At 36.2% G+C, this 24,712-nt stretch overlaps 6 protein-coding genes across 15 annotated transcripts; 4 read left to right on the forward strand and 2 right to left on the reverse strand.

The window, feature by feature from the left end:
- The first annotated feature begins 1,218 nt into the window (after window positions 1–1,218).
- LOC124411885 (Bardet-Biedl syndrome 1 protein homolog) lies at window positions 1,219–4,041 on the forward strand. 2 transcript variants are annotated; one of them, XM_046891400.1, is made up of 7 exons: window positions 1,219–1,466; window positions 1,722–1,899; window positions 1,981–2,190; window positions 2,273–2,568; window positions 2,669–2,948; window positions 3,012–3,191; window positions 3,302–4,041. In XM_046891400.1, exons 1-7 carry the CDS (start codon window positions 1,453–1,455, stop codon window positions 3,923–3,925), a joined length of 1,782 nt encoding a protein of 593 aa, XP_046747356.1. In that variant the 5' UTR covers window positions 1,219–1,452; the 3' UTR covers window positions 3,926–4,041. The 2 variants fall into 2 exon arrangements, with proteins under 2 accessions (XP_046747356.1, XP_046747357.1); XM_046891401.1 differs by having other exon boundaries at window positions 2,720–2,948.
- A 397-nt stretch (window positions 4,042–4,438) lies between these two features.
- LOC124411874 (post-GPI attachment to proteins factor 6-like) lies at window positions 4,439–9,276 on the forward strand. Its single transcript, XM_046891383.1, has 13 exons — window positions 4,439–4,686; window positions 5,079–5,250; window positions 5,345–5,558; window positions 5,674–5,801; window positions 6,083–6,366; window positions 6,449–6,756; window positions 6,897–7,025; window positions 7,127–7,332; window positions 7,448–7,605; window positions 7,738–7,970; window positions 8,063–8,257; window positions 8,439–8,579; window positions 8,687–9,276. Exons 1-13 carry the CDS (start codon window positions 4,602–4,604, stop codon window positions 8,897–8,899), a joined length of 2,466 nt encoding a protein of 821 aa, XP_046747339.1. The 5' UTR covers window positions 4,439–4,601; the 3' UTR covers window positions 8,900–9,276.
- On the reverse strand, window positions 9,209–19,896 carry LOC124411867 (dynein-1-beta heavy chain, flagellar inner arm I1 complex). 6 transcript variants are annotated; one of them, XM_046891371.1, is made up of 19 exons: window positions 19,767–19,896; window positions 15,381–15,538; window positions 15,066–15,142; window positions 14,653–14,995; window positions 14,199–14,561; window positions 13,740–14,022; window positions 13,500–13,665; window positions 13,264–13,406; window positions 12,866–13,193; window positions 12,557–12,750; window positions 12,265–12,474; window positions 11,879–12,149; window positions 11,665–11,810; window positions 11,486–11,579; window positions 11,211–11,381; window positions 10,932–11,127; window positions 10,696–10,843; window positions 10,364–10,610; window positions 9,209–9,320 (listed from the first exon to the last, which is right to left on the reverse strand). In XM_046891371.1, the coding sequence occupies exons 2-18, from the start codon at window positions 15,514–15,516 to the stop codon at window positions 10,367–10,369; spliced, it is 3,513 nt and encodes a 1,170-aa protein (XP_046747327.1). In that variant the 5' UTR covers window positions 15,517–15,538; window positions 19,767–19,896; the 3' UTR covers window positions 9,209–9,320; window positions 10,364–10,366. The 6 variants fall into 6 exon arrangements, with proteins under 6 accessions (XP_046747327.1, XP_046747328.1, XP_046747325.1 ...); XM_046891372.1 differs by lacking the exon at window positions 9,209–9,320 and having other exon boundaries at window positions 10,007–10,610; window positions 10,696–10,795; XM_046891369.1 differs by lacking the exon at window positions 9,209–9,320 and having other exon boundaries at window positions 10,007–10,610.
- On the forward strand, window positions 16,438–19,930 carry LOC124411897 (guanine deaminase). Of its 2 annotated transcripts, XM_046891428.1 has the most exons (9): window positions 16,438–16,564; window positions 16,845–17,034; window positions 18,083–18,325; window positions 18,409–18,627; window positions 18,795–18,902; window positions 19,018–19,125; window positions 19,212–19,377; window positions 19,505–19,651; window positions 19,731–19,930. In XM_046891428.1, the coding sequence occupies exons 2-9, from the start codon at window positions 16,936–16,938 to the stop codon at window positions 19,928–19,930; spliced, it is 1,290 nt and encodes a 429-aa protein (XP_046747384.1). In that variant the 5' UTR covers window positions 16,438–16,564; window positions 16,845–16,935. The 2 variants fall into 2 exon arrangements, with proteins under 2 accessions (XP_046747384.1, XP_046747383.1); XM_046891427.1 differs by lacking the exon at window positions 16,438–16,564 and having other exon boundaries at window positions 16,811–17,034.
- LOC124411918 (low molecular weight phosphotyrosine protein phosphatase 1-like) lies at window positions 19,798–21,474 on the reverse strand. Of its 2 annotated transcripts, XM_046891458.1 has the most exons (5): window positions 21,321–21,474; window positions 20,943–21,133; window positions 20,632–20,793; window positions 20,415–20,498; window positions 19,798–19,936 (listed from the first exon to the last, which is right to left on the reverse strand). In XM_046891458.1, the coding sequence occupies exons 1-4, from the start codon at window positions 21,355–21,357 to the stop codon at window positions 20,418–20,420; spliced, it is 471 nt and encodes a 156-aa protein (XP_046747414.1). In that variant the 5' UTR covers window positions 21,358–21,474; the 3' UTR covers window positions 19,798–19,936; window positions 20,415–20,417. The 2 variants fall into 2 exon arrangements, with proteins under 2 accessions (XP_046747414.1, XP_046747413.1); XM_046891457.1 differs by lacking the exon at window positions 19,798–19,936 and having other exon boundaries at window positions 20,313–20,498.
- A 136-nt stretch (window positions 21,475–21,610) lies between these two features.
- Window positions 21,611–24,378, forward strand: LOC124411302 (U3 small nucleolar RNA-interacting protein 2). Of its 2 annotated transcripts, none has more exons than XM_046890364.1 (8): window positions 21,611–21,766; window positions 22,098–22,228; window positions 22,429–22,538; window positions 22,648–22,875; window positions 22,960–23,069; window positions 23,174–23,370; window positions 23,495–23,832; window positions 24,113–24,378. In XM_046890364.1, exons 1-8 carry the CDS (start codon window positions 21,716–21,718, stop codon window positions 24,355–24,357), a joined length of 1,410 nt encoding a protein of 469 aa, XP_046746320.1. In that variant the 5' UTR covers window positions 21,611–21,715; the 3' UTR covers window positions 24,358–24,378. The 2 variants fall into 2 exon arrangements, with proteins under 2 accessions (XP_046746320.1, XP_046746321.1); XM_046890365.1 differs by having other exon boundaries at window positions 21,612–21,766; window positions 24,125–24,378.
- The last annotated feature ends 334 nt before the right edge of the window (window positions 24,379–24,712 follow it).

Raw genomic sequence — 24,712 nt, forward strand, 5'->3', positions numbered from 1 at the left:
CAATGAAGTCCGAACTCAAGGAACGTCATAACGACCATCAAAACGTAGCAGCAGCAGCATTTCCCACCATCCAAGCATTCTGATTGGTTGACTAGGGTTAGGTTAGGTTAGTCAACCAATCACAATGCTTGGATGGTGGGAAATTAGTCAAGTTTAATCACAAATTAGCGCAGTAAATTTGAATTATGCTATCGAAAATATAGTTTGTTGGTGATAAATCTGATAATTCGACGGCCACAACGCGTCACAATGATGAGGACAATTATCCATTCAAGATAAATTGGATTCTTTCAAAAGTAAACTCTGTGAGCTATGGCTGAGATGCGAAAATTTTCGAAAAAATTTCCTTTAATTATAAATCAATAAATCGTTAATGGTTGACTAACAAATGTTGGGAATGGAATAATAATAAACCAATCAACGATTGTCATGAAAATTAATTTTATCTGCAGTAGTGGAGCGACTAAGTACAATACATAAAGCCACTGAGAATTGATGTCTTAATTTATGTTTATATCAGCAAATCCACTATTCTTTTTACACCGAAAGTAAGGTGACAGATACAGGCTGCATTATTTCGCGATTGTTTGGATTGATTACATTTTAGAAAAATTCGAAATGATTGGGTTTGATTTGAAATTCATTAGGTGAAATTGTAAATGTAAAAACGATAAACTGAATCTTTCATATTTTATACAGGATCAATGACAGCAAAGTACTGCTTATTTTATTTTATAACGTAAACTCTGAACATGAATTAAAAATTTAAGCCTGTACATTTTTCGGAACGCTAATTGCCTTTAGGAAAAAATGGTTGAGAAACATGTGGAAACTTCAAAAAATATAAAAGCTCTAATAAAGGTCAATTCTAATCAAGTCGAAATATGTTATCGTTTATGTGACTAATTAAACTTTCTAACAAAATACGTGATGAACGATACGTGAATTAAAATTCGATCTTTAAAGACATGTCATTTCACGAAGATTTCGTTTTTGCTATGTATGTATAAGTTTTTCAGGTGGGATTAACTACCAATTCACTTTCAGTTGGTTTGCCACTAACCTTATGCTGCATCAAAAAATTAGTATGCACTAGAGAACTCCATAGGTCTCAGAGTAGGAAGTTTTGTGAAATATTAAGGTAAATTTCAAAGAACTTCAGATTCGACAAGTTACCAAACTCATTGGCTGGAGATGAAAATAGAGCTTTCAGTTGCGATTATATGTGTAGAAAGTTCACATTTTTATGTATACGACTCTAGCGGTGCACGCGCAAGTCCAAATACGCGGTCATTAGAGTCCCCATAGCGACAGAAGTCCAAACATTCGTATACAGAGTAATGTATTCCGGTGTGTTCAAAGTAGAATGTTTTGTTAACGAAATGGTCTCTCAGGAACCAGAAGAGAAGAATATAAAACGATTTGAAATAAAAAAAATCCTCTCGATATAACATGACTGCCCTTAGGTACGTGTATTCGAACGAAGCCACTAACGTAGTTCGTTGTGTAATTACATTCTCATGAAAAGTACTATTTCACCGTGTCTTTCACAAGACTTTCATCGTGCCAAATTCGCTCACTAATAATATACTATTCTGCATTTAATAATAGAGTCAAAACAATAAAATATACTTTTGACAAATTCAACGATCAATCATCTCGTTTCGAAACAAATTGAAAGAAAAAATATTGTTTTCGAAACTTCAAACCTCTAATTTCAGTGACGATCGTTCAGCTGCAACTGGTCTGGGGGGAAGTCGATGGCTGGAAGCTGTATGGGAGCCTGAAGCTCGTCTATACGTTTTACCAGGAGGTCTTGAAATACTCGATGTCTGCGGAGAAGGAGACCCAAGATTAGTTTGCGCGGATTTGGGAACAGCAACTACTAATGCGGCCAAGGCACGCAGATGTATTTCATCCGCTATACAATTTTCTATCAATTGAGTTCGACTTATTAATATTCCACTACGATCTGCGCAGATCCGAGTTTACAAAGGTGGCGATCTGGTAAGTCAACACAATCTTGGAGACTGTCCGTCTGGTCTCGTCGGATTTTATTCTGAGAATGGAGAACACGGATCTGCTGCATTGGCCGTTGCCGCTGGCTCGAGCGTTTACGTTTATAAAAACATGAGGCCATACTTCAAGTACTGTTTACCTCCGATGGATGCCCATGCAGGGGAAAGAGAAGTACGGGAATGAACATTTGCGGACGTAATTATGACTCGATCATTCGGCTTTATCACCTTAGAAATGACTTTTTCGCGTACAGATTTGGCACAGGGCTGGATTAGAAGATGATCCGAACATACTGGCACTAACCGATGATTTGGAAACGTTATTGAAAGAGCATGGCGCGTCTCTATTATCACCAAGAACTTTGAAACTCCTTGGAATGGAATCTAATCTCAGATCAAGTTTCGTCCAGCAGTATCGTAGAGTTCCTTTGACAAGACCTGGCGTCGCTACAACTATTGCAACGATCCGTAAAGACTCCTGGAACAACGTAGCCAGCAGTTATCTTCTGATCGGTACAGAATCTGGTCAAATTTTAGTTCTAGACACAAGGTAAGGAGTTTGCTCACGAATTGAAAAGAAAATTAAACAAAAATCGAAATTTTCGAAATTAGCATGAAAAAAAAATTCAACTTTCGGAAATTAAACACAGTTTAACACCTGCATGCATTACATATCGCAGAGCATTTACAGTTATTGACAGACTCCAGTTGGGATGGCCCCCAGTTGCGTTGATAGGCACGGGGCTTTGGGCCAAGGAGAGTCGAGTCGTTGCCGTAGGAAGAGATGGAAAATTGGGAGCAGTCAAGAGAGGTTCTGCCTCAAAACTGTGGTCCAAATTACCAGCGCCGGCAGTTTCTCTGTCAATTTTGCCAGGAGAAGGTGCCGCCGTGGCTGTGATGGATGGGAGCCTCTGGGGTTTTTCAAAAAAGGTAAAGGCACAAGGCTAAAATTTCAATTTTCATATCACAAAATGTATGTATTTTTCTCACAAGGGTGCCCGATTGTGGAAAATTCAACTGCCAAATATTCCTCTGGACTTGGTCGGGCTCCCAGTGCCTCAACGAGGACTTTCGCTGCTTGCTGTGAGCGTGGCTAGATTCGGAGTTCGGATTTATGATGGAAAACACCACGTCGATACCATAAATACAATGGAAGCCGTATCCGCTATGAAGGTGATTTTATACATACATCCGTTACCGGGTGGTTTATGTACGATACCAAAAGTTTCTAAATCGTTATCTCAGCTGTAACTAACGATAACAGTATCTTTATCACTTCGTAGTACGGTAGAATGGGACAAGAAGAACGTGCAATGACTATGGTGACAGTTGGAGGCGGTTTGAACGTCCGCATACTAAAAAGGACCGCAGATTTCAGCACATATGTTGCACCGGAAATGCTGCCGAACTTTGGCAGCCGTTTCACGATACCAAAAAAGACGAGATTATTTGTCGAACAAACGATCAGAGAGAGATCAGAGGCTGTTAAGATTCACGATACGTTTCACCGAGGGTTAGCAAGGCTCAGATTACACACGGCTAAAAAAGCTGTCGATGAACTTACTACGAATCAAGATAGTGGACCTAGTCCAGTCATCATCGATGCCAGTGTTCTCGGATTGGGTCCAGACTACATGATCAAAATTTGCGTTACTAACGTTTCTGATGCTCTGTCCGATACGGGGTTGTTCATTGTTTGCCGGGGTGAAAATGCCGATGTGAAACCAAGGGTTCTTAATCTACCCCTACTTCCAAGTACGGTTCCTATACCCTTGATAGTCAAAGCAAGCCCTCGAAGCATGATATCGGGAAAAGTGAAGATACTTTGCTGCAAAAAGGGTAGAGTAAAACCTGTAGCATTAACCAGCATTGTACTGCCGGCAGTTGAAGAAGAAATTCAAGCTTGAATTCATTATTTGTCCGCCTCCTTAATTATACTTATGTCAATGTTCATGATGAATATATTAAATGAATTCCGTTCACGTCAGTTTTTCGGAAGATGAGAGAAATTGAAAAGGTTGAGAATAATATGTTATAAAACATGTGTGTATGTCTATATGTACAGAAATTATTCATTATTTCGATTATAAGTTATTGAATTATATATATTTAAATAAAATGATTACATACATTCGAAATTCGGTCATAGCTCTGTATTTGACAATACTTGAGTTTATTATTCTCCATTTTTGACCTATTGCAAACTTTGTTAAGTTTTGTAGGTAAAAAATCTACGCCAATTTTGCAAAGTGCAGAATTAATTTCAAGCGTTCGAAATTTGAAATTCGAAAACGATCTTCCTGCGCGCTACTAGATTAGTAGCGCTGCTATATTTGCATACCTATCACGTGCGTCGTACTCGCGCACGCGCAGGTGGCGAGTTGCGCAGTCGTTCATTTGCTTATCTATTCCCAACATACCTTACAAAGAATGTTGACATTTGTAGCCATCCATTCGTGGGAAGGGCAAACGGGCAAAAGCACATACAGTGCAGCCAAATACAAGTAGGAAAATGCGAGATCCGACACAATAAAAATCGAATAGATCAAAATCAAAACAGATTTTCTATGTCTAACAGGAGTTATGCGATCGAAATATATTTTAACAAGTCAAAATGTATTTATTTACCTACAAATCATTTACGTTCTGGCACATTTCTTCGTCCGAGGTAAGCGTGTATATATATGTATATAACATTAGGATAAATAAATTTCGGATCATATTCGATTTTAATATACCATAAATATAATTACTACCTGCAGTGATCCAATATTATTATTTCAATATTCACAATACAATCAATTCACTTCCCCAATCAAATTATCTCAAACAATACTTCACTATACATGTTCTTTTTTCTACATTTATTAGATTTACTAATGAAACAATGTCATATCAGGTTTTTTTTTTATTCTATATATAATTTTATATGTAAATGTACTAATAATTGTCACTGAACTAACAAATTACTTTTTAATGACGTTTATTATTATTATTATTATGATTATTGTTGTTGTTGTTGTTGTTGTTATTATTAGTGTTAATTGTATCGTTTGTCAGGTATTCGATGCATGTTACCTGAGGCCAGTCAGGAAGGAATTTTACATCCGTTTACAAGCTATGGGGACGTAACGACGTTCCATTACACAGTACCGAAAGACGTTTTCAGAGCCACATGGCAGTTTGCAGCCTTTACAGACAATGTGCATTGTCCGTCCCGAAAAGTGCATCTGTAAGTTTCTCATAGAGAGATATTGAATTTTCTCAAGGAAAATAGAGCATTCGCTTAGTATAACTTACAAATCATGGTTTTCCACGGTTTTCAGGCACCTGAAATCTGGCAGTTACCCCGTAATGTCAGTGGAAAATGCATCGTTTCCTGCCAACATGCATTTGTACCATAATGACACTATATCGGTATCAATGATGACCACTTTCGAGCCAAAAGTAACGGCCACTATACCAGTGTACGGACCGGAACCTGGAGATTGGTTTGTGACTGGATACCTTTCCCATTGGGATAAGAAAGTTCAGCAGCAAGTAATTGCAGTTTTATTATTCATCTATTTACTATTATCTATTCAACTTTGTCTTGTCGTCACGCTTTACAAGGTCATCGGATTCATTAAAAGTACATTGAGTAACGTTTTTTCAGGGTCTGGGGTATAAATGCCGTTATACTTTGGGCTCCGTTGCTATATGGACACAGACCAGTGGTATCCAAGACATACCGATCGGGACACAAAAATTTCTGCACACCAGCGAACCAATGTCCTATTACAAGCAAGTATTAAGCAAAAAAAAAAAAAAAAAAAAAAAAAAAAAACGATCAAAGAAGAAACGAGACAAGTCAATTTCTTTTACGACAGTCAAAACTAAGCTGACACTATGTTATCAATGGTTTTTTTTATTAGTTCCTTTGCTTGTTTTCCTGTCTATGCGTCTTCAAATAATTTGGTAGGTGCGAAGTTTTGCCGAAATCACACTTGACAGTTCTCGTGTAACTTGAGAAAGGAAAATTTATTACCTCCCTAGACTAATTCTCACACGTTATCGTCATTCAGAATCTACATCCCATCGAGTACGTGGCATTTTCGCGTCCATATATGGGGCTGCAATTTTACTCTGCAAGCTTATCACGAATCCAATACGCCCTGCATAAAAGGACTAGCACTCAAGGGACGGATGGTACCAATTTACAATGAGTCGCACCCCAGCTCAATCGGCAATTTAACAATGAGCGATTCTTACACTTTCACTGTTCTCTCGCCGTACCAAGAAAGTTACTATTACTTATTAGTCATTTCGAGCAGTGTTATAGACTTCAATGTCAGGGTGAGCATTTCGGGTAAGTTGAAAAGCAAGTGATGTCGTCATTTAAGAAGCTGAATTTTTTCAATAATCCTTCGTAACTGTAAATCTGTCACCAGAATGTCCTATACGAATGTTGGAAAAATCGTTTATGAAGCAGTATCTAGATGCGCCATCATTTTCCGAGGCGTTGACCCAGCTCCGAGTAAAAAATAAAGAAGAACGATTGAGATCGTCGCAAAAACAACCTTTGCTTCACCAGATTTTTTATAACAATTCAACGCTTAATTACGACAGCATGAGACCATCCAAAGACCAGTTCGTTTTACCGGACGAAGATAATGCTAAAGACGATCCTTGCATACCAAGGTTTCAACTAGCCAGGATAAAACATTCTAAGCCATTCTCAAGTGTTTATTTGCTCCAGGTACTTACTATCAAAATTTTATTTATAGATGTTTTCTTCTCTGTGGTACAGTGAATTAGAACTTTTATGGCAATTGTGAAAAATTAATTCCATACGAATCAATTCAGAACGAAAGTGAAATAGGCCAAGTTTTTTTTCAGGGCAGAGAATGGCTAACGTCGTGGGTAATGCTCACGGATTATTACCCGGTCGTAACGCAGTTTGATATCATGCCATTTATTGACATCGGAGGTACCCTAAGCATAAAGATTCGTCTGGAGATGAACAAGGCAAGAATTACCAACGAAATATTTTGATCATTACTGTTCATTTCAACGAAATGTATCAATAGAAGAAAATCGCATTTTCTCATTCCGATTCATTTTCACAGCAAATATCCGACCAGCTCGTCCTTGTCGAAGTCTGCATTCGCAAGGGTCGAATACCCGATCGTATCAATGGAGCAATAGCGTGCCCGAACCAAAATATGTTCATGAACTTATCATCTTTTGGAAAAAACACATCCTCCTTGTTAATTCCTTATCCACAATCGGATGTTTGGCACGTAGCAATGCAAGCCAAGTGTTATACCGAGGGGTAATTATATTATCATCATCGTCGCAATGGTCATCATAATTTTTAAAGAAACGATACAACTGTGTAGATATTAAGTAGTTGAAATATATGTGCAAAATTGGTTTCTCTAATTCAGAACAAGAGCTCCTTGTGCAATGGAGGAAATACTTGTATCCGTAGACATAAAAACACAGCCATGCGTCTTCCCTGGAGATCGTTCGTGCGGTAATCACGGGATTTGCCAAGAGACAAAAAGAGGGCTTCTGTATTATACTTCGTGCAAGTGTTTCGGAGGTAATTGAATCACATTAACGATGCATTCGTATCATTCAGTCACATTCTTTTTCATCGGTATACCTCGCAAGTTTGTGCAAGCAACTCTGGGGTCTCCGTAATCTAATTATTGGTCTCTTTTTTTTGTCCTAGGATACAAAGGGTGGGGTTGTACAGACTCGACACACGCAGATCCAAAGGCATTCATAGTGCTTACAACTCTCCTGCTTACATTAAGTAACGGATTTTTTATCCCGGCCATTCATTTGGCCATCAAACGAGGCCTCTACACAGAAGCACTCGTCTACTTAGCTACCATGATATTCTCTTCGCTTTATCACGCGTGCGATCAGCAATTCATGACCTACTGCGCAGTTAAATATGAGGTGAAAATTTTTTCCTGCGTGAATATTTCCTCAATATTGGAAAAAAAAACTTCAAAAAGAAAAAAAATATGTCTTTTTTATCGTTTCGACAGGTTTTGCAGTACAGTGACTTCTTCTCAAGCATTCTTGCATTCTGGGTGACACTCGTTTCGATGGCAAAGTTACCCACAAAATATATGTCGTTTTTTCACATGGTCGGTGTACTTATTATTGCATTTTGTGTCGAGATGGATAGAACAGGATTAACGAGCATTTTAGTACCCTTAGCAATGGGCGCGACAATTCCAGTGAGTATAACAGCATTAAAACTAACTATGATGTTCTCATTTACGGATAAAAAATTGTATACAGTGCAATATGAGCTTGTTTGACCGATAATCTTGTATTCAACTTGTTAGGCCAATTCTTCTTGTTAAAATCTATCTTAAAAAATATTTATGTACAAGCTTTCGTGCTTTTTTTGTACAGATTGCAGCCTTTGCCTGTCGATGCTACAAGTATAAACAGAGACATCGTCCTAAAGAGGTTGCAAAACTGTTGATCGGTTTGTCACTAGCTACAATTGGATTACTCTTGTTTGCTCTGGTTGAAACGGAAGCCAATTACCAAGTAAGTTGAGAAAGAAAAATTATAAAATGAATAATTATTGAATTTTACAGAAGTCACCGACTCTGTGTAGTCTTCAAAAGACTAAATCAATTTTCCCATTTTCACAGTATGTGCACAGCATTTGGCATGCCCTTATAGCCCTATCGCTGTTATTTTTATTGCCAAACCGTGCAGAACCAGAACCAATTGAGATATCAATAAACGATACGAGCAGCTCGGACAGTGAGTTAATGGATTGTAAAGACTTGTCCCAAAGTCCTGTATTCACGATAAAAGCAGATGGTAAAAAGTTACTGACTGTCGAAAGTGACGCGTCATAAGGATGTACGGGATCTAATCTGAGAGTAATTGATTATGTGCCAAAAAGATGTTCGAGTTCGTTTTACGAGCTGAATTACAATTTAAAAATATTGCGATGTCGGAGATTATATTTTTAATTCAAAAAAAAAAAAAAAAAAATCTCAATTAGTTTCTATAAATGTTAAAAAGAAAGTTACTTAGTAATACTAGAATTTATTGAAACAATTTAATATCTAGATGTAAAAGGAATATGGTGCAATGTTAAACTTATTACTTTGTGCAAAGGTACTATTTCTGGAACAGATATTTATATTACATACATGCCTATACTCTGTTGAATATGTTTTAAGATTCACAGTATAAACGATACCGTAGCTTGTTGATTGATTCAGTATTGCCAAAATTTTTTATTTCATTAGAACGCGCAAAAACATTATCTACCTTCGACGAATTTCGTTTGTATCATTAACGAAACAGGGTGAATCGTAGAACAAAAATCATATGACTACAATGAGAAATAGATTGCATTGTATGCATCACGTATGTAATCGTACGTTTAAACAAAAGTGTATTTTCAAGAAATCCATTTAAAAGTATCCTTAATAATCAAATAACTTTGTCGTAATAGGTATTATTTACTATAAAAAGTAAATAAGATTACGATTACAGTTCCACTAGACTGATTATAAATGCATTTAACTAAGTCTGCAAGAACATATACCATGACGCTAAGTATAGTTAGGATAATAAAAGATTCTTTTCTCAAATATTTCCTAGGCAAAACTCAAGCTACGATTTGTCACGCTACTCAAAAAAGGAAAGAGCAGTCACTTTCAAAATCCAGTAGTTTCAATATTTTACTAGACATTTTTGATCCGAAACTTGAATCGAATTATGCAAAGCAACGCTTGAACCGATGCCATGGTTATTATCTTCATATATACTCTTGTGTAACATCAATTGCTCCAAGTCAATTTTAATTACGAGTTTTTAAGTCTGAACATTGCTCTCTTCTACGCCAATTCTGCTAAGCAAAATAATGCTTTTACTTGCAGTACGAATATGATAAAAAATATATACACAAGTCAAACAAAGATAAGAATGTTTGTTATTTTTAATTAAAAAAGACCACGTCACAACTGTGTGTAAGAATCTTATACTGCGTACCTCTTAAGTAGGGTTTAAAATTTGTCAACTTATATTAGGATCTGATCAACCAATATATTCTGTTAAAAAAATTGTACGTTACCTCTAAATATACTTAATTTTTAAATATGTAAAACTTCCTAGCTTGGAATGGTGCCACTTGTTTACATAATATTGTAGAAAAAGAAATACCTATCCTTTTTTAATATATGAAAATACAATTATAATCTTTAATTAATATTAAAAAGGTGTTTCACTTCACATGCACCCCCAGTTCATTTATTGCAATATTACTTTGAAAGTTTCCAATACATGAATTGATTCAATTTTTTACGTACACTTTATGAATCGCTATCGTTACTCGCCTCGTAACTGCACAAACTCAATTCTTCCGGCGGAGTTGGTGTAGCAGCAGAAAACTTCTGTTCAGCTACAATGACTTTGCTCAATTCTATAAACAATATTTCTCTCCAAGATTCACACTTCTCAATCATTTTCAGTTTCGCGTCTTTCATATCCAACTCTAAAAAATCAATGATCACCTCGTTTCCATGGTTTTCGATAGAATCTGCCAATTTCGTACATCTGCAAACGTAACTTTACATTATTCCTGTAATTTCCAGTTGTAAGTAATAACGGAAATGGTCAATAAACTGCATTGTCGTTTTACCGCCGTATATCACTTTCAAGTATTTCTCTGCTTGGCTCGTTTGCCGCGTAATACTGAACAATTTGTGTGATGTCGATCACTGATACTTCCTTAAAACATTCTGTAGAATTTACGTACTTAGTTATCGATCTTTTTAAATCTTCAATTTCTGCAAATTAAGAAATCTTGTAACATAATAATAATAACATGAGAAAAATGATGTTTAGTCTTCTTAAAAATAATTCTGCGGAATTCACCTGAGTTGATTTCATCCTGTATATTTTTACAAGAATCGTGCTGTTCGATCGATTCCCAGAATTCTGTAGCATCATTGCGAACCTCAACGTTTAACTTTTTTGAGAGCAATTCTAATGGTTTTATAACGTTTATTAAAGAATTAAACGTATTATTGAATATTTCTTCGATCTTCTCAATGTCCTCAGGAATAATCAGCTGCGAAATGATAAAAGTCAGCTGATCTATTGCTGCTTTCTCATTTTTCAAATATTGTAATGACAAACGGACAATGAATTTACCTCATCACCGATATAATCAACTTTGACTCGGAACAAAGCCTTGCTGATATTGATTCCATCCCCTTTAATTAATCTCAAGGTAGTTCGTAACGAATTTATCACAGCTAAACAAAGCGATTCTTTCAATTTCAAATCTTTGGCTTCAATAAACTTGTTCCAGTGCTGTATTACCTAAACAAATATTGTGTATCTTAGTTTATCAGCAGATTTTTACGATTTTCAATATCGTTTGTACGTAGATAACGATAAATGAGAAAACGTCGAAATGGATTTACCTCCTCAAAGTCTATTTCAAAGCCTTCTTTCATTCCTTTTAATAATCGCAGAATATTATCACAAGATTTTGTAACTTTGCACATTCCCTCTGCCCTGGTTAAACACACGATGTCATAAAATATCTATATTATTCTTAAGAAGGTTTGGAATAAATGAATTAAGATCCGATTGTACACACTTATTAATTTCCAAAGCAGTGCAAAAATCGTTCACTTGATAAGTTACGTCGTCGGATGCTTGGAGAAATTTTACGTTTGCGATTTCTTCAAAGTAATGGTCGATTCGTAAATTAGCCTTTTCGTACAGTTCAAAAAACTCTTGAAGCTGCAATTAATAATTAATTCGTCAGTTCTTATTAATTATCAATATGCATTTATTCATACGATCCTTACGTTCAGTATTTCGACAGTAGAATCCGCGTAGAATTTCTCAACGTCTGGGGAATTCCAAGTAATTTTATCAAATCCAGGTATTACACAATTGTCGAGATTTTTCAAAAGCTCACTGAACAACAAACGTTCATCGTCATTTGATATGCGTTCAAAAGTTCTGTTGTAACTTCTGCACAATAACACCGCTCCTTCGTATCGCAATTTTATGGTCAACAACTTAGTTGATAACTTTTTTAACGATGCTCTAACTTCAAAATTCAACGAAATCCATCTGAAAAATTTTAAATAGCTATAACAAAGGTGATATTAAACTACACGATGTTTGTTCTGGATTTGTATGCGGGAGGAAAATCCTTGAGTTCATTATTCCCCCTTCAAATATTTACACTTTAGTTTCTTCCAATGTGTCCAAAAGGCGGTAGTCCATGTTCACTTCAATCGGTCCAAATTTGGATTTGATTCGACGTAAAAGCGGCTCCCCAAAAATACTAGTCAAGTTCTTTTCATCGTCCATCATTTTTTCCCATTCGTCGAACAGCAGTTTTTCCTCATTTGCAATGGCTGACACTAACTTTTTATAATTTCTCAATACAGGTCTGCAATAATTGATCACGGTAAATAAACCCTAGAAATCTAGCAGTCTACGAGTCTCTAAATAACTGAATAACAATGGATTACATTTGAGCGTCACAGTCTCCAAGCCAATCAGAAGCATCGATCAAAGTAGTTTGATGCGACGTGAGTCTAGTTTGTCGTATTCGCAACATAGACGCTCGTCCTGAATAATACGGAGTCGAAGAATGGTACTCTCGGCTATGGTCTATAATATCTTGCTTACACTGCTGTATTTCCTCATCAAAATTCATCCAAATCTGCGAATACCGATGCATATTCATTACCCGACGATGAGCTTTCAGAACAATCCTAAGATTCGTACATTCTACAAATGAATTTTCAGCCGAGATGATGTGTATAAGATAAACTCACATCCACCAACTTCAGATGCAGAAGTTCGTTGATACATTCACGCTGATTGTACCGTTGCAAGGTATAAAGTGCCTCGATACTCTCTTTGATGCAGTTTGTGTCAGCAAAGATACTGTTAATAAGATTCTTAACCATAACTTCAAGCTCGGTTACTTGATGTCGAAATAAAGTCATGTGTTCTATCCAAGTCGCTTCGGCGACATCGAGTATCTCTTGTTGGACATTTTCGATAGCCTGCAAGTTTTCGTAGAACAAATTTTCTATCTTGTTACAATCACTTTCATACCGAGCTCCGTTCGATCCGCCAAAACTGACGGATTTAGAAGATCTGAAAGAGTTTGAATTCGAATAGATATGAGCGATCTTTTGCTTACTGTGTGAAGAGCGTTGCTTTTTACCTTCCGAACACAACAATTGTATCACAAATTTCAATAACGTCCTGGCACCGTGTGATGAACGCGTCGACACAATTGAACACATTTTCCCTGTCGACTTCCCACCTGATTTCATCACGGATGATATTAAAAATGATTTTGACGTGCTGCAATTGTAGGATAAATCATTTCCTTTAATTTTTTACGCTAACACATATTTTGTGCTGCGTTTATTTCTGAATCAGAATAATAACTCTCACCTCGTCATAAATGTTCTTATATTTTTCGCAACAACTGATGCATACTTCAACTGTTTTTTTGCTTTCTATCGTTTCGCCTTGAAATATCATCTTCAAATCAATCGATTCTCTACACGCTCCAACAATTTGAGTGCTCAAAGCTTGACAAAGACTTTCTATCTTATCCCTGCAGTAAAATTAGCTGTATAAATAACAACTATCAGAAAATGAGGATAGAAATTTTTCGTTAACGATACCTACTTTGTATTGAAAAATGGCGATTCAAGCCAAATGTAACCGATCAAATGCAAGATCTCTGCAATTTGTTCATCCCGTATTTCAGGAATTTCTAACGCCGTACAAGGATCAGATAATAAGTCAAGATAATTGATGTTAGAAACGGCTTCGTCGATCGCACTCTGTAGACTTTTACTCAGATCATAGAATTGTCTGATACTTGTAAATTTAACGTTCTCTAATTTTTCAACAATGCAAATAACGCCGTCATTTTGCAGCTGAGAACGAAGCCCACGTAAATTATCATCTGTAGTCAAGAAATATTTACCCATGAAACAAAAGACACCATATAACTTGACGGTCAAACTTTTATATTCAAAATATATGTATAATGTTCGATATCTAACATGCGACTTTCCCTCAATGGCCATAAAAAGTCATATACAATCTCAATAAATTCACTTTTACAAATTATGAACTTGCATCTGTAATTCCAGAAAGTTAATTCATCTGTAACTCTAGCCAACTTGCTAGCAGGGTTTTGATCAGCAATTGCTTCCCTGATTTGTCGAATCCAAAAATTGGCTACAGTTTCTAATCTGCCTAGTAATTCCCCCTCGTCTTTGGCTCCGTCTACGTTTTCACTATCCTCCCACGCTCCTTCGTTCGATTCATCATCGGCAGCAACGAGCACAAAATGATTATGTTCCTTAACTTTCTGAATTGCGTTAAAATCCGTTTCTTCTTTTGGAACATACAAAATAGTGAGTCCCATTAATTTGTATGTTGTATCGGTTAATTTTGTCAGCAGGTTGTGAGTATTTGTGAAAATATTGTTCCTCTGGACTGCAGTACATGGAGATAATGTATGGAAAAAATTTTAATTGCTTCAAACGCCTGAGTCCTTTAAAGAAAAGTATGAATTACTCAAGGATACCGGATGGCCAGTCTTTGCTGTTGAATATCCCAAGTGCGTAAGCATTTTCCATAATTTTCAGTACACAATTTTCAATGCTTCCACTAATACTGCCAAATTTAATGGTGGAGTGAAAATTTTCAGGTGTATAAATCTGCCACGGTGATCTAAGAAAATAGGTGAGACCTTCGATCGCATCGGATGGAAAATCAAGGAGAGCTTTCAATGCATCAACATCATAGAAAATAGTCAGTATAATTTTTGTTGGATCTTGAAAAAATTCGCGAATCACTTTACAGCAGTTTTCATTCCAATCTGAGGCATCTAAGGCAGGTAGAATAGTGAAGTCTTTCGCATATTGTTCCTAGAATTTTTGAAAAAATGTAAATTCGTGAGCCTTCGACGCTTATTATTTTGTCAATACAACTACTCACAAGCTGTTGTAGCTCTTGGTCTGTAAATATTGGCTTTTCAGGTTCTGGTGGTGGCTCTTCCTCCGGTTCCGGTGTTTCTATAATCCATCATTTTTCATAGCGTATTCAATCTTTGATTTTCTCCAATAAGAAATACAAAGTTACAAGAATTTCAACTTATAATGAACAACAATTCGAAAGTCTAAGAAGGATTGCCTTGATTCAAAACCAGACCAAAATTTTTTCTATAAAAACAAATTTTCTGTTCTAATAATGATCCAGTTTTGGTCATCATCCCATCATCGTGGATTTAGAATTCATAATAAATTGGTCAACCTGGTTTTCCAAACTCTTCTTCATCAGTATCCATATCCAGATACTCTCTGTGCGGATCAGCCGGAGGTTTATCCATTTTCTTAGTTCTGTCAATTCCCTTCTCAGCTCCATTTGAGATATCTTTTTTCCCGAGCATTTGGAGCAACCAGAACTAAAAACTATTTGCAAATTTAATCATGATGCCCTAATAAGAAGGCTAAAAGTCTTCATAAGAGTGCCGGTACCTGCATAGTGGCACATAACATACGAGTCAGACGGACCTGAAAGTATGCTAAATGCTAATAGCACAAACCAGTGGCTTCTGGAGACATGTACCCTATCGGGTATGGCGGGTGTAGGCAGTAAAACTAAACTAAACTAAACTAAACTAATAGCATCTGAACATGGTAAGAGCACCGAGTAAAATAGTGCTAATAACTAATGGACCTCATAAAGATGCTGAATAAAAGAGAACATGAGTATGCAGAGCGCAATGTTTTCAACAACACTCCCTGGTGAAAGTGATTTCAAAGATTTTCTATGAACATTAAAAGCAATTGGAACATTTTATACAATTTTGTAGAATAAAATTGTTTTCATCCAGAGTTGTAAAAATTTATAATAGATTTTCATAAAAGTTTGCATTTTTTCAGTAAAAAATGTACAAGCTGTTATAATTAAAAAAAAAAATTAACAATTCTTGATAAAAAACAAATATATATAGATGTCAATATATATATATATATATATTGATACTAAATTGCCCAATTTCTGTAAAAATTCGTAGTAGTAGAAATTTTCGCGGGCTATGACGGGATTGCAAAGTGCGATAACAGTTGACTATGCAATACAAGGACAGTTGGGAGCGAACATGTATCTAAATACGGGTGTTTGCATGCATTGCTGTAATGCATGCGTGTGCTACTATAAACCTTAGCTTGGGAATGAAATACGACCAGTTGGCAGTTTGGCCTGGTAGAACCGGTCGCCGTTTATTTGCGCTACTTCTGGTTGCGGTTGCCGACGGATAATTCTGATCAGTTGTGATCTTATTCATCATCTTTCCCTCTTTTAGTACCCATAGCAACATCGACCGAAAAACTCCAGCAAACTCCCCTGAGGGTTTGTATAGTGTAAATTGTTTTGACCGAATTAAAGTTTATTTACGGTCTATTTGTTCGAAAGAACACGCTAACTTCTCGAATTTAATTTGTAATAAGTAACTATTGTGTAAAATTTATTTGCAACATCTAAACCTAGGTTAAGTCTTATTGATGGATAAGGAACCGTCTCTAATACAGAAATACAAAAAATTGACTACTAATACCGGTTAACAAATTATTTTTGCTGAAAAAAAAAAACCGGTATGTTTTTACATCTAGTCGCGGAAAATCTTTATCGACCGATGGACATAATTTTCGGAGAATATTATAGCTATATTGTCAGTAGTAAGTTTGAAACTTGAAGGTTTTAGTTGTCAAATACTTGATGCGACAGTTACGCATCACTGGATTCGACCAATGCCATAGAAAAACTGGATGATAAAGAAATTAGAAGCTGGAAATCCGGTTTGAGTATGAATCGACAGTTGTTTGTCGGGCCAATTATTCATTCCGACCCTCAGGGACGTCTAGATGTGCTACAACGAGCTGCGATTCTCGTCGAAAATGGAAAGGTAATTAATTAATCTTGAAGATTACTCAATTTACGCATGATTGCATCACCGCAATCGGTTATTCAAATTTTACTGACTCGTCCCGCGATTTACGGAATGGCGTTCGAATTTTGAATTTGAGTGCGTTGTTTTGCTAGTCGGTTTTGACGATTGGATAAAAATTTAGTAATAATAAGAGTAACAATGATAATAATAACCATTTACAAGCATCATATTATGGGAAAATTTGGTTTTGAGAGAATATGGGAGAAATGTTCGTTCAATGACAGACGATGTTTCGTAAATTATGTGGTAACCAGTTCAAAATATCCGTTTTTTCTGTTACACTTCAGCGCGTAATTCAAAATTATTTTCGATGTGCACATCTATGGTCAGCTATGACACAGCATGAAATGAAGTACGGGATTTAACGACTAATCTGAACCGCTGCAAATCGCGAGCCATTTGCCATCGAGTCCAAACAATAAAAATAATTTATACTTCGCAAACGATAACGAGATTCGGATGTGAGAATCGGCCGAACACTAGTTGCTATACCAGTAGTTGATTTTTCTTATCAGTATTTATGGTTATTTCGTTTTTTATGTCATAAAAACGACGATCTCAGTCCAAGGATGTGACAGTTATCGTTCTTTTTTTTCAATATTTCGTATGAGTTGTGATAAGATTAGAAATAAATAACTCGAAGCAGCTAGATACTTTGTTGATATTACAACTCTTGATTGTGTAACATGCAATGTTATGGGTAATCATTATTAATTTTGAAATCGTCAAAGAATTGGTCGCCCTGTTTTACCTATGCAGAAGCTCTGTTTTACCCTGCGAACATTATATTTGACCAAATTCAAACAACAAAAAAAAAAAAAAAACTGAATAAAAGTGAATTCATAGTATCTGAAATTTTGTAATGGTATTTTTAAATCTTGGAATTCGGAAATAAGATCCGGTTCATGAGAAAATCTGCTTTGAGATTGAAAATTCGATTTAATAAAAGGAAAATTCCTGATGCGGTAATGATTTTCTTACACGCTTGGCTTCCGGCAACCAGATTACCAGTGTATCAGAGAATCCTAAACCAGGAGACGTCAATGCTGACTATGTCAGAGTCTTGAGCGCAGGCCAATTTCTAATCCCAGGATTTGTTGATGGTCATATTCATGCGGCGCAGTTCCCAAATTTGGGAATTGGCTACGATAAATGTCTTCTAGATTGGTTGGAGACTTACACCTTCCCGTTAGAGAAAAAATACGTTGATTCAGCATTTGCAGAACATGTGTACGAAGCGGTAGTCGTAAGTTGCCAGGATTTAAAGCAAGCACTTCATGAATGTTCATAAGTTCATTAATTCATCGGAGTTCTTACCTTTATTCATAGAAAAGAACTCTAACAATGGGAACTACTACAGCGTGCTATTTCGCATCCTTGCACACAGAGTCGTCTCTAATTTTGGCCAAACAGGCTATAAAGTATGGGCAGCGATGCTTGGTGGGAAAGGTGAACATGAACCAATCGCGGAAAGATGGTTACTATGAAAGTACCGAGGAATCTATCGCCGGGACCACAAAGATGATCAAAGAAATTGCTGAATTAAATGTGAGAAAATAGACAAATAGAGAAATTGAAACAATTATTTCACTCTATGAGCAGATACTTTTATAAATTTCCAGCGAAAAAAGTAATAAAAAATTCTATGAAATAAGAGAGTATTGAAGCGAAAAGTGAAGAATGGAAACTAAGAGAAAAAAAAATTTATATTGCAGAGTTCATTGGTAAAGCCAGTAATCACGCCAAGGTTTGCCCTGAGCTGTGATATGGAGCTCATGACTGAGTTGGGAAAACTGGCGAAAGAAATGAAAGTTCATGTCCAGGTAATTAGATAATTGAATTTCAATCATGCACCTAAGTTTCTCGCCAGAATTGAAAAGCTTGAAAGATGAGTTCAACAATTAGTAATATCATACCCTTCTCTGAAACTTTTTTCAGACCCACATTTCTGAGAATCTGGATGAAATAGAAGCTGTGACGACGACTTACAGGGAATATCCCTCTTACGCTGCTGTTTATGATGCCGCTGGCCTTTTAACAAACAAGGTAAATCTAAAGCGTGGAAACTCAACTTACCACGAATTATAACGCCGCTCATGAAAAATAATGGCATTTCATTTATTGATCCACAGACTGTATTGGCTCATGGAATCCACCTTGGGGATAGCGAACTTGCGCTCCTCAAAAGCCGAGGATCTGCCATCATTCATTGTCCATCTTCAAATACTTGTTTGAGAAGCGGCCTATGCGATGTGCAGCGTTTGAAAGATCGGGGACTTAAAATTGGACTGGGAACCGGTAGGTTACATTCCATGCAGACCCTTTCTTTCCATTTTCAATGGAGTGAGGACCAAAGGACCAAATCCAGTAGGAAATGGGAATGACGAATAGGTACTTATTCAACTGTTTATCATTCTTGATGCAGATATTTCCGCCGGAGATAGTTCTTGCATGCTGAATGCAATGCGAGCCGCACTTCAAGTTTCATATCATTTATCTATCCTTACACCTGGTTACACCCCACTGAACTACACGGATGTTTTCCATCTAGCGACATTGGGAGGAGCTACCGGTAAGTTTAAAAAAAAAACCTGAAGTTAACAAATTTTACGATTTGCCTATTTTACCATAATCTCTGTTTCATCTTACAGCCTTGGCCATGCAGGATGAGATAGGGAGTTTTGTACCTGGAAAACAGTTTGATGCTCTTGTTATTGACTTAAACGGATCGAGCGGGCCACTTGACAATTTAATTGAATACAGCTTAGAGAACAGGCTTGAGAGGCTGATTCACTCAGGTGATGATCGCAATATCGTCGAGGTTTATGTTACTGGTCACCGGGTGAAGTAAGTGGATCTGGTACAATAATAGGAAATGAAAAAGATTTCATCTTAAAGGTATAATACACGGTTTAAAAATATGCACAATCCCAGCACATTTAATCAGTGAAATTTGGCAGCCTACTTTGTTAATAATAATTACTACGCATGTCTCTAGTTCTAAACGTGAAATAAAATTTGAAAACGAGATTTGTACAAGTTAAAAAAATTTGAACCAATGATTCCATCCTTTTTGTACTTTATTTCTTTAGCATAATTAATATTATGATTGCGATGATAGTAATTATTCTTATTATACATCACTGTAACATTTTAATTCCTCTGAATTAAATAAACTTACTATGTTCCATTTTCCAAAAATCAATTTGTATTTATTTGTTTTTCTTAATTTGCAATACTTGATTATTTCCTAGCTATTTCTTTTTGGTTTTTAAACCTTCTGTTTCCATTGTTTGTAAATAATGTTTCAAACAAAACATCCATGCAATGGTTACCTTTCATTTGTGTTTTTCTAAAAATGCGGCTACTGACCTGACGCATTGTATGTAAGCTTTTTCAAATCCTTCCGAATCACTGTCCTGTAATCAAGGAATAAAAAAAAAAAATTAAGATAGAATAAACACAGGAAATATCAAACGAAACATTGAAATCAAGTTTTTCATTTTTTCAAGAATACTGCCATTGAAATGAATAAATTTTGAGGAAACTAACATAGTAAGGATCTCTGATGATCAGTTCTTCCTCCGGATCGTATTTACCAAGAAGTTCAATCACTGCGCGACTATTTGCTGGCCTAAGTCGTTCTAGCTCCCTTATATTATCTTCGTCCATTCCAAATATCCAATCAAATTTATCATAATCTGACTTATTGATCTGAAATCAATATGAAAATATTACAAATAATCGTCAATGATAGATTCAAGTTCGTCCAAAATTCTCTAGTATCAAGTCCACCATTACGTGACACCGGCGAAGAGTTATAATCGGATAAATATGATCCAGAATTTTTTTGATAGACTTACCGGTCTTGCTTTATGAACATAATCGGTTATGCCGTGTTTCTTTAGCGTAGCAATTGCTCGATGATCGGGATTTTTCCCTGTGTGATAGCCGATAAGTGCAGCGCTTTCGACTTCCCATAAATCGTGGAGTTTTTTCCTCCTTATAAAGTCTGCGAATACGGCTTCAGCCAAAGGCGAGCGACAGATATTTCCTAGTGTAATATAAATTGTACACATTGATCAACGTGTTTTATCCAATTATTTTGCGTAAATTATTATCGACAAAATTTCTGGCCGAAATTCTTCCTTTCTTGCAATCAAAATGTAGAAGTGTATAAAATCGAAGTGCATTTATTAAGAAGTTGTAGGTTATGTTACGGTTTTAACATCGTGACTTACCCAGGCATATCATCAATACTTTCTTTTTTACTGACATGATAAACGTGTCGAGTGTTTTTGCTTTTATCTGTTTTTATTCAATAATTAAACTTTTACAAAGACGTTCGTTAATTTGAAGACAGTTGATAATGTTCGATTCGACACCTTCAAATGTTTTATCTTCTTTTTTTTTTTTTTTTTTTTTTACCATCATTTTTATCTCACGGAACAAACATCAGCGCCTCTAGCGACGATTGTCAAAACTATTACAAGACAGACGGAAAAAACGCTGGAGTTTCTGTTCTACACAATATTCTACAACCAATGTTCGAAAGTGTGAAGAGGAGGCCATGTGGCTTTTCGCAACAGTTTACCAAGAATTTGAAAAACATAATTACTATAAAATCAGATAGATAATGTCATTTTTTATAAGAAATAGTCGAGGTGGCGGTCCGCCCAAGAGAAAGGTAAATAAATCAGTAAATTCTATGAACCAATCATTTAGCCGAAATTTACTTTTCGTAAAATAGGTTATACCTGCATACATGTTTGTATTCTTAAATCGCGTTACAAGTTGTTTAAATTTAATTTTGTTTTCTCACTTCAATCAAATCAATGATGCCAGATGAAATATTCGCATTACTCACGAATGGCTGTGAGTAGAATAATTCAAATGCAGGTGAAGATTCGTCGTTTTCCGAATATTCCTTGGAATCTCAATTAACATAAAACAGTAGACAGAACTACGTGATTTTTAGAGAAGAAAAGATATTTAAACAGTCCTCAATTTGTATATAGATCAATGGGAAAGTTGGCAAAAAAACATTTGAAGGTCCTCCCTTTAAAACAAAAAAAAAAGATGCAAGGAAGTCGACCCCAGAAGACGATGAGAGCATAGCGAGCAGCGATGAAGAATTTGCAGAGGAAAGGTATACGTTCAATAATTTTACAAGCTCTTATCATCATTTTGCATAGAACATCAGGTATTATCAATTCTGTTTTAATTGATGAAAGTCTTTATCACGTACAAAATGAACTGCCAAAAACTTAATAAATAATTTATAAATCATGGCACATACATTTCTTCGCGTATCAAATCAAGTTCTCTGTATAATTATTTTTTTCTCAGAGAGAAGAAAAATCATATAGAAGAAGAGTCTGACGAAGAAGAAGATGAAACGGCACAAGAAAAACGTTTACGGCTTGCCAGAAAATATTTGGAAGAGATTGAGAGAGAAGGTCAGCATTCTTTATTTTCAATAACTGGCTATAAATTCAGTAAAACGATCGTTTACACCCTGTTCAATTTCAATTCTAGTTTCAATTGCTTAATTGAATATGGTTACAGAAAAAGATAGAGCAGACTTTGAGGAAGGTGCAGTGGCCAAACGACTACAGGAAGAATATTTAGAGGATAAAGGTCGTTTGCGAAAAACTGTTGCAAGCAATTACACTGGACACAAAGAACCTTTTATGTTACGATGTAAAGACCAAAAAAGCTCGATAACGTGTCTCTGCCTTTCCAGTGATGGGAAATCCGTTTATTCCGGTTCCAAGGACGGAACAGTCGTAAAATGTAAATCAGCCTGATACAAGGATCATTTTATACCCGAGAAATTTATTGGAACACCAAATAATTACTCAATTCATTAATTTGCAGGGTCATTAACTGATAAAAAGAAGCTCAAAATAATCAAGGGAAAAAGAAAAGGAACAGAAGGAATGAAATACATTCGATGCTTAGCCATAAGTACCGACGGTAAATTTTTAGTAAGTTTGAAAACAAGGATCAACAGAACTCAAGATGCTCAACTATGCTAAAATCAGAGGGAACACGACCATTCTTTCTAAGTGTGATATTACTCTGTCAACAGGTTGCCGGTGATAATGGCTCTAAAGAAGTCAAGGTCTACTCTGGTGATGAATTGACGCACATTAAAAATCTTCAAGGGCATAGAGACAGAGTCAGCGGCCTGATATTCAGAAGGGATACGCATACTCTGTATTCTGCTTCTGACGACCGCAGTGTGAAGGTCTGGAATTTGGACGATATGGCCTACGTTGAGTCGATGTGCGTTACAACTGAGAATAACCAAATTTAATCCGCTATTTGTCTGTTTATTTAAGAATTCCAACTTGACTACCCGCCGAATCTGGTTGATGAGTTTTTAAACTGATTCTTACAAAATCAACAGGTTCGGACATCAAAATGGAATAACATCGATAGACGCGCTTTCACGTGAACGCGCTATAACGAGCGGAGGTTACGATGGAACGATTAGGATATGGAAAATAGTGGAAGAATCGCAACTGATTTTCAATGGTCATTCCGGTAGTATAGACGCGGTAAAATTAATCAATGAGGAGAATTTCTTGAGCTGCGGTGACGATGGTCAACTCTGTGTCTGGGGATCGATGAAAAAGAAACCTCTATGTTCAGTGGCTGAAGCCCACGGTAAAGACGAAGAAAATGGAAGACCCATGTGGATCTCTAGCATAGCCACTCTGCTCAATACTGATCTCGTTGCATCCGGTACGATAATAGTAGATTAATGATGGACAAGGAATTTTTACTTTTAAATTGCAAGTTTAATGTAGTACAATCTATGGTGAGAACGATGGGAATATTCTAGAGTAAATAGGTGATGAAAAGTAGGAAGATTATTCGAAAAGCGATAATTAGGGAATTATTCTATTTTCCCATACAAAATCTGTTCCTACTTTTTGATTCATTTAAATCCTTCGTTCTATTGTATAATGAATAATTTCATCACAGGCCTGAATTATACTAGAATGTTGTAACGCAGATATAGCTTCTATTTCAGGCTCCAGAGACGGAGTTATCAGGCTATGGCAGTGTGGAGAATCGTTCAGAAGCTTAACAATGCTATTGGATATAAAAGTCGTCGGTTTCGTCAATTCTCTGGCATTCACACCAGACGGAAAATCTCTCGTCGCTGGAATTGGTCAGGAGCACAAACTGGGAAGATGGTGGCGAGTGCCAGAGGGAAAGAATAGCATAGTTGTTATACCGTTAATAAGAAAAGATGAAAAATGATGATAATAAATGTTTGTAAACCATTGTGAGAGCAGTTAATTCAGGCATTTTAAATCCCTCAATCATCGCTTTCCACAAAGAATCCTCTTCGTATGAACACGTCTTTTACAAATCAGAGATGTAGAGTTTTATTTAATTTTTCGTATTCATTCGGTTTGTGATTAAAAACGAATTATTGGTGTTCAATACAGTCTTGATGGACCCAATTTTGAAAAACCCATTTCGGATGGCGTATAACGTGATATAACTTCTTCGGATAGTTCCCAGATATTCCGCTAGGTGGCCAACTATCGCTAAAAAGATGATCTGGTATTTGCCATAATCTATGGCGGAACGTTCCACCAATAGAATTTCA

The sequence above is a fragment of the Diprion similis genome, chromosome 10 (assembly GCF_021155765.1).
Source record: "Diprion similis isolate iyDipSimi1 chromosome 10, iyDipSimi1.1, whole genome shotgun sequence".
Lineage (NCBI taxonomy): Eukaryota > Metazoa > Arthropoda > Insecta > Hymenoptera > Diprionidae > Diprion > Diprion similis.